The sequence below is a fragment of the Mus pahari genome, chromosome 8, assembly GCF_900095145.1.
Source record: "Mus pahari chromosome 8, PAHARI_EIJ_v1.1, whole genome shotgun sequence".
Taxonomy (NCBI): domain Eukaryota; kingdom Metazoa; phylum Chordata; class Mammalia; order Rodentia; family Muridae; genus Mus; species Mus pahari.
In genome coordinates this window covers 48,927,312-48,936,185 of record NC_034597.1, presented here as the reverse complement: position 1 = coordinate 48,936,185, position 8,874 = coordinate 48,927,312, and the positions used below count along the sequence as shown (strand labels likewise).

The 8,874-nt window shown below is 40.4% G+C and overlaps 1 protein-coding gene across 7 annotated transcripts in view; it reads left to right on the top strand.

The window, feature by feature from the left end:
- Zdhhc20 (zinc finger DHHC-type containing 20) overlaps positions 1–8,874 on the top strand; it is a 53,004-nt gene that overhangs the window by 35,491 nt on the left and 8,639 nt on the right. For 5 of the 7 annotated variants that reach the window (XM_029541589.1, XM_021203231.2, XM_029541591.1 and 2 more), the window contains exons 8-10: positions 1,268–1,303; positions 3,623–3,764; positions 7,347–7,473. In XM_029541589.1, coding sequence (XP_029397449.1) covers positions 1,268–1,303; positions 3,623–3,764; positions 7,347–7,473 — 305 coding nt within the window. The remainder of the gene's footprint in view (positions 1–1,267; positions 1,304–3,622; positions 3,765–7,346; positions 7,474–8,874) is intronic. The other 2 variants (XM_021203233.2, XM_021203232.2) reach the window with 1 other exon arrangement.

Sequence of the window (8,874 nt, the reverse complement as noted above, 5' to 3'; positions counted from 1 at the left end):
TTAAGATGGGAAGCAGGTTTACAGGAAATCACCTGAGTGCTGACTCATTCCTTGTCCACTACCCCTCACAGGAGAAGGAATTAATCTTTGAGAGTTAGAAAGACAAGCTTCTGTTGGTAAAGTTTCTGGACTCTCAGTCAGTACAGGGTGCAAACTGGACCTCGGGGTTAAGCAGCCAATCCACCTTCCCTACCTGAGTACTTGAAATAGAGTAGATTGCATATTAGAGTGGACACAATGAGGCTCACAGTGAAGGGAAGATATGAACCAATGCAGAAGGGAACTGAGGGAAGAGCTTTTAATCTATAGGTGTCACTGGAGTGTTTTGGCTACACTAAGGGAACCTTTTCTCTTTGTATTCTTTTTTTTTTTTTTTTAAAGATTTATTTATTTATTTATTTATTTATTATATGTAAGTACACTGTAGCTGTCTTCAGACACTCCAGAAGAGGGCGTCAGATCTTGTTATGGATGGTTGTGAGCCACCATGTGGTTGCTGGCATTTGAACTCCGGACCTTCAGAAGAGCAGTTGGGTGCTCTTACCCACTGAGCCATCTCACCAGCCCCTTCTCTTTGTATTCTTGTCTGTTCTGGAACTCAACTGTAGGCCAGGCTAGACTCAGAAATCTGCCTACTTCTGCTTCCCAAGTGCTGGGGTTAAAGGTGTGCACCACTACCACCCAGCTCCCAGGGATCTTTTCATAACTAAATTAGACTCAGGAAGGATACTAAGGGAAAGCCCAGGATCCTGGTAGGGCTAAGTGATAGAGGGACCTTCAAGATCTCTGGTGGTAGAAGACTGTGCGTCTTGTGTCTGTCTGTCTCCAGAAAAGTGGGAGAAAGTGACATGCTATGACTTGTAAAGGCTTCTGGTTGCTGAGCTGAGTCAGAGGCCGCCACTGTCTCCAGCTGAGACAGGCAGCAGCAGTGAAGTTGCTGAGTTATCGGGTCTCATTTCTGGAACCACTAAGAAACCAGAGGTTAAAGAGTTACATACAGATGTACTGCTAAATGTTAATTAGTTCTTCTAGACACAAGTGTCTTTTATAATTAGATGGGAAAGTGCATGTTTAGAGGGGCTCTGAGATGTGCTTGGAGAGAAATGTTTTTACTTGTTTTTTCTTACTTTTTGGGAAAATGTAGATCCTAAATTAGAGAGCAGCTCCTTATATTCTTTCCAAATGCACACAACTGATAAAGCTTAGTTTCCAGGATAAAGATTTTTATAACTTAATTTTCTTAATGCATTGTCTTTGTTTGCACAAGCTTTGCCGCAGGAAATCTACAGAGAATTGCCCAAAGGTAAAACACATTGTTGCCATGACATTCTCATAATCTTTTACAGAGTGACTGTATATAATTAAAATTTGCTCTACAATTGGCAGGATAGACTAATTACTGTGTTTTAAATGTATAGTGGTTTCTCTGGGGGAAAAAGAGAGAGGCATCAGAATAATGCAGGATTGTGGGGGATGATGTTCAGTGATACAGCTTTTGAGTCCACAGGTTCAGTCTCCAGCACACACACACACACACACACACACACATACACACACACTGATTTTCAGATGACTGTCAAAGCTGCATGTGTAGTTTGGTATGAGTGTGGTACATGCACATGAGTGTGCAGGTGCTCACACATGTGGGAGGACATATTAGATATCTTCCCTTTGCACTTTAGTGCTTTGAGACAGGGCCTCCCACTGAAGCAGAAGCTCTCTGACTAGCAAGCTTTCCTGGTCTGCCTCTCTCTAACGCTTACATGGGTGTGGGTAGCCATTCCCACTACTTATGTGAGTGCTTCCAGAAGAAATACCTATACCCTCCTAGCTCTCTAACCCCTCTGTTAAACACTTTTTGTTTTAAATTAAAAATTTTAAATTATAGCTGTATGTATGATGTGTGTACATGCATGCAGGCACACGTATGGAGGTAAGAGGCTAAGTTTGGAAGTCAGTTCTCCTTCAAACATGGGTTCTAAAGATAGAACTTCGGATGTTGGGCTTTAACAAGCACATTTTAACCTCTTGACCCTTCTTGCTGCCCCTTTGGTCAGAAATTAAAAAAAAATAAAACAGAGCTCACGTGCGTCAGTGTATTTCCATAGACAGATCTTTTTGTTTGTTTGTTTGTTTTTGTTTTTTTCGAGACAGGTTTTCTCTGTGTATCCCTGGCTGTCCTGGAACTCACTCTGTAGATCAGGCTGGCCTTGAACTCAGAAATCTGCCTGCCTCTGCCTCCCAAGTGCTGGGATTAAAGGCGTGCACCAACACTGCCCAGCCCCCCCTTTTTTTTTATTAAAAAGAAGTCATCTCTCCAGTCTGTTGTTGTTCTCCTCAACCAGCCCCCTTTTTGAGATAGGGTCTCTCTCAGTGTACTCCTGGCTATCCTAATATGTAGACCAGGATACATTCCAACGTGCCTCAAACTCACAGGTTGTCCTGCCTCTGCCTCCCAAGTGCTGGCATTAAAGGTATGTGCTACCATACCTAGCCCATGAAATAGTTTTTAAATTAAGTAGGTCGACCTGTTGTGAAAGCCTGGGAGACCTGCCTATACAGTTTTGAGACAGTCTCATGTGTCCCAAGATGACCTTGAATTTACTGTACAGTCAAAGATGACCTTGAACTTCTGGTCCCCATGCTTATTCTTGAGTTCTAGAATTACAGGAATGCACCACCATGTCTTATTTCCTGTCAATGCTAGGGGCAGAACCTAGGACCCATGCATACTAGGCAAGCATTTTTTCTGACTGAGCTACACCTCCAGCCCTTTTATGGTTTTATTTTTAAGAGCAAATATTTAAAGGCTTCTTCCTAGCCATATTTCTGAAAGAAGGAATGACAGAAACTGTTCTGTTCATTCTTCAATACCTTATGGCAACTCTTACAAATGACAGTTAACTACAAAGACTCCCAAGAAAAATAGACAAGGATGAGAAGGTGGGCATCAGCACATCTAAGAACAGGGGCAGCTTGGAGGAGAGACACACAGAAGTAGAACTGAATATATCACATTCCACTTGTTTTTAAAGCATATGTAATTAAGGAAATGGAAGTACCCATGTTGAGGAAAATCCGAATATGTATATAGGGTGTCAAAGAAAATGGCTAGGGAAAAGAGTCTATCTTCTCATTTTATGGCTGAATTATTAGATGTTTAATGATTTTAAATTATTTATTTATTTATTTACTTTATATTAATAAATATGTGTATGAGTGGATATTTGCCTGCCTTTATATCTGTGTACCATGTAGTACATGCCTGGTGCCCACGGAGGTTAGAAGAGGGTGTTGGATCTCCTAGGACTGGAGTTGCAGACAGTGGTAAGATACCATGTAGTGCTGGGAAGAACAGTCAGTGCTCTTAACCCTGAGCTGTCTCTCCAGCCCCTAGGAACAGTTTATAAATTACTGGAGTATTTATGGGCTCAGCCTGCTATGATGGACCCATTGTTTGCTTCTGTAGTTATTGCTTCAGAATACATGGTCTTATTTTATTACTCTTCATGTATGACTTTTTTTTTTTTTTGGAAGAATCAGTCTTTATGAAGAACCAGAATAAGTTGCACTTTAGAGATTTAGTATCCTTACAATTAACCCTTCTTTCTTCTTTCCTCAGAATGAACCAACAGTTTCAAATTTCCCCAGCGCAAAGTTCCACGTACTGTTCCTTTTCTTTGTGTCTGCAATGTTCTTTGTCAGTGTGCTCTCACTATTTAGCTACCATTGTTGGCTGGTTGGAAAAAATAGAACGACAATAGGTAAATAGACTAAAGTATATGTTATTTTAAAAAATGACTACAAATGAATGTGAATTGAATGTATAGAAAGATTGTAGTAGGTGATAAAGAGATGAAGAATAACTATGTGTTTAAACTTGACTATGTTGGGTACAATGGGTGTGTAAGACTGGTGTTGAAGAGAATTGCAGGAGTGACTGTATGTATATGACTTCAGTAATGTATTATATAGCAAAATTTATCATCTATACATTATAACTAGAAGCTATTATTCTGAATGATAGACAGATTCTCATGCGTTAAGGTAGTTTCCTCTCGACCCGAACCATTTTATAACCTTCAGTTTATCTTCTTGCTAAGACAGAGCAGCATACTCCTGTATATTCTTGACCCCATAGACACACAGCCTGACTGGCATATGTTCTAAATGTTGACTTAGAATTTCTGTTGCTGTGAAGAGACACCATGAACACAGCAACTTTTATAAAGGATAACATGAAATTGGGGCTAGCTTACAGTTTCAGAGATTTAGTTCATTATTGTTTTAGCAGGAAGCCTGGCAGCATGTAGGCAGACATAGCTGAGAATTCTGTGCCTGGATTGGAAGAGAGAGCAATACTGGAGAAGCCTACTCTGAGCTTCTGAAACCTTAAAGCCTGCCCTCTGTGACAGACTTTCCCTAAGGCCATACTTCCAACAGTGCCATACCCTATGAGTTTGTGGGGGCCATTTTCAGTGAAACCACTACTACACGTCTTCTTCCATTTTTGTTTCATTTTTCAGTGAAATTTAGTGCATAGTACTTTTGTTACTGCATTTTTTCTTTTCCTTTTTTTCTAACTTTTAAAATAAAGGTACAAAGCTGGCTGATAAGTAAGGGTGCTTGCTGCCTGCGATGCTTGCTGATGATCTGAGTTCAGTCTGAAGAACCCACATGATGGAGGAAAAGAGAGCCAACTCCCACAAATAGTCTTCTGACCTCCACATATGTTCAGTGACTCATATGTGTGTGTGTGTGTGTGAGAGAGAGAGAGAGAGAGAGAGAGAGAGAGAGAGAGAGAGAGAGAGAGAGAGAAACCAGTTTATGTCATGAGTTAGCCTGTGTGCATATACTTCCAAAATTATAGAAATAATCACTGTTTCAAAGAGTATCATTAATTCCAATCCAATGTAATCTAATCTGATATTTTTATATAGTCTAGTTCAGCCACAGTGAGATCAAGGCCAGGCTAAAATGGTCAGAAACAAACAAAAAAAGGATGACCTCACTGAGGGTTGAGACGGTGGTGGTAAGGTCAGTCGGCCTCCTTGGGAGACGGGCTTAGATTTTCTTTTTTTTTTCTTAAAGATTTATTTATTTATTATATTTAAGTACACTGTAGCTGTCTTCAGACACTCCAGAAGAGGGCGTCAGATCTTGTTATGGATGGTTGTGAGCCACCATGTTGTGGTTGCTGCGATTTGAACTCGGACCTTTGGAAGAGCAGTCGGATGCTCTTACCTACTGAGCCATCTCACCAGCCCGGGGTTAGATTTTCAAGACTGGGCTTCCAGGTTGTCCTGGAACTCATTCTGTAGACCATGCTGGCTTGAAACTCAGAGATCTACCTGCCTCTGCCTCCCAAGTGCTGGGACTAAAGGCGTGCGCCACCACCTGATTTTCTCCATTCTATTCTTACTATTTTGAGTCCTTTAGGGAAAAATGTTGAGAAGCCACAAGCAGTCTCCCATCTTCTCACCTTTCTTGCCTTCTATACATACCTTCTTTCCCACCCATGAGTGTCAGCCTTCCTGCAAGATTTATCTTAGAACTCTAAGACTGTCTTTTCCTCTAGATTGCCCTGCTTTTATTGGCTTTTCTATACTGTCAGTCTGGTTCCATCCTGTCAGCCTGTAAAGATGCTGAAGGACTTTGTCTTAAAAGACAAAGTACAACTTTTCTTGTGATATCAGTATTTGCCTAGACCTCACTCTGGATCTCTTTACACTAAAGCTTGAAGCAGTGGTCTGTAATCTCCCTCTTGTCCCATTGTCCAAGCATTCTGAACTCCATTCCTCCCACCCTCACCTAAGCTACCCTTACCCCAGGCCTCTGTCCTACAAGACTAGCTGCCTTTACTTCTATACTCACAAGGGCACAGGATTCTCAGCGCTTAGTAAATGGAGGTTTTGCTAGGCTAGATTTGTAGAAATTCTAATTTTTTGTTTGGATCCCAGTACCTATGTTGTTAGGAATATATAGGAAGTTCACCAGTAAAAAATGAACAAGTCCCCATTCTCCTGCTGCCTCTTCTGCACCTCCATCAGACTCCTGAACCATACTGACAGGAGCATGCTGTCCTCTGAGAGGTTCCACGCAGCAGCTGACTCAGACAGATACAGACACCCACAGCCAAAGAGTGGATGGAGCTTGGGGACTCTTATAGAAGAATAGGAGAAAGGATTGTGGCCTCAAAGAGGACAGGAACTCCACAGGAAGACAACAAAATCAACTAACCCTGGCCTTTGGGGCTCTCAGAGTCTTAACTACCAACCAAAAAACATAGATGGATTGGACCTAGGCCTCCCCACTCATATGTAGCAGATGTGCAGCTTGGTCTTCATTAGGGTCTTGAGCAACTGAACTGGAATGGGGGTCTCCCAAAAGCTGTTGCCTGCACTTGGTATATGTTGTACTAGCTGGGCTGCCTGGCCTGGACTCAGTCAGAGAGGAAGTGCCCAGATCATAGACACTTGACGTGCCAGGGTGGGGGAGATATCCACCCATCCCCCTCAGTAAAAGGGAAGGAAGGATTGTGGGAGGGAGTGACTGGGAGGGGAGCAGTGAGCGGGATGTAAAATGAGTAGCTTAAAAAAAATTTTTTTTAAAAGTCAACAAGTTCCAGTGCCTTAAAAATAAATTGAAATACAATAAATCAAGTGAAGTAGAATATCTTTACTAAAGGCTAGGTATCTAGCTCAGCAGGAGAGCACTTAACTAGCATGTGCAAGGGCTCAGTTCCTAGCACCACAAAATAGAATAAATCCAAAGTGTAATGTTCAAGTACTGCTTTTTTCCAAACAGTGTATGGCTGGGCATGGCAGCCCACACCTTTAAGCTCAGCACTTAGGAGGCAGAAGCAGGTGCATTTTCGTAGGCTCAAGGCCAGCTTGGTCTATACAGTGGGTTCCAAGATAGCTAGAGCTACACAGAAAGACCCTAGTTATTTAGTTATTGATTTATTTATAAAAAAATAAATGTAATATTAGGTAATCATTTGGGCCTTTCATTTTGGAGGGTTAAAATTAAAATATATTTTCATCAAGTAAGTCAAATTTATCTTTTTAAAAGTAGATTTTATGTTAATTAACATAATTGTGTATATGCTGAGATATCTATTATGTAACAATCAAACCGGGATAATTAGGACATTTGTCATCTCAGATGCTTATCATCATTCCTTGTTATTTCCTGTTACCATTATGTTTATAGCTGTCTGTGTCAAAAACATTGGCAAAAAGTTAATATTTCTCATTTCCTTCATAAGTTTAAATACACAAGATTTGTTCATGTATGTAAACATGCTTGAGTTTGTTTTTTTCTTTTTTCCTTTTTGTAAACAGAATCATTTCGTGCACCTATGTTTTCTTATGGAATAGATGGAAATGGTTTCTCTCTTNGATGCAGTAAAAATTGGAGACAAGTCTTTGGTGATGAAAAGAAATACTGGCTAGTTCCAATATTTTCGAGGTAAGTTATAAAATGTAGGGGTCAGTGGTAGTCTCTGCCTCTGGATAAATATCTTAAATATTCATAAAATTATATATTTCCTTTTTTAAAAATTAGGTACAATAAGTATACATTTGAATGGAGATTAAAAAATAAAAATAACTTTAAAAAGCTCTTCAAAATGAAATTAAATCACTTTTAGGGATATAAAAAATGTTTTTATAGATTACAGAACAGAAATAAAGTGTATGTAGGTGATCTCTTTTTTTTTTCTTTTTTTTGGGGGGGGAGTGGAGTGGGGGTGGGGGCGTTCGAGACAGGGTTTCTCTGTATAGCCCTGGCTGTCCTGGAACTCATTCTGTAGACCAGGCTGGCCTAGAACTCAGAAATCCGCCTGCCTTTGCCTCCCAAGAGCTAGGATTAAAGGCGTGTGCCACCACTGCCTGGCTATCTGTTTATTTTAAAGATTTGTTTTATCTATGAGTACTCTATCTGCTTGTACACCTGTGTGCCAGAAAAGGGCACCAGATCTCAATATAGATGGTTGTGAGCCACTATGTGGTTGCTGAGAATTGAACTCAGGACCCCTGGAGGAGTGCTCTTAACCTCAGAGCCATCTCTCCAGACCTTTTTTTTTTTTTTAAATATGAGACAAGAGTATCACTATGTTGCCCTGGGTGGTCTGGAACTCACAAAGATATACTGTCTGCCTCCAGAGGGCAAATAGAAAGGCATGGCCCACCACATCCAACTTAGTCTAAACACTTAATGGGTTTTACCTGAGGTGTAAATGATATACGTACTAACCCTAGTCCTAACTCTGAGATCTGTAGGTGTGCTGGGTGGAGGCTCCCACTGCAGGAGGATCATCATGAGTTTGACGTCAGTCTGAGTTATATAATCATAGTCAGACCCTGTCTCTAAAGGAGGGCAGGACAATTGTAGGGTCTTTTCTATCTGAAAATGGCTTGCTTGCCTTCATTCTATTTTTTATTTTTATTTTGGTGTAGACCCCTACATTCTGCTTTACTGTCTTCTGGCTTGTCTTATTTTCGGCTGACAGATATAATTACCTTATTTTTTATTTTTTATACTTCATATGCCTTCTTCACATACTTTTAAGACTTCTGTTAATCACTCACTACTTTTTGTTAATCACAAAATCTTGTGATAAAATTTAATGTAGCTTTTTTAAAAACTTTTTTTGTTTGTGATTACTTTGAAGTTAGGGTTTGTGGGTGTTTTGTTTTGTTTGTCTATTTGTTTTGTTTCTTTGGTTTTTTAGTTTGGTTTTCTTTTGGTTTGTGTTTTTTTTTCCCTAGCTAAACTAGCCTTGAGTTCCGATCTGCCCATTAGTCTCCCCAGGGATTATAGGTTTGCACACATGCCCAGCTGGGTGAAGCTGTCTCTGGCTTTGAAGTT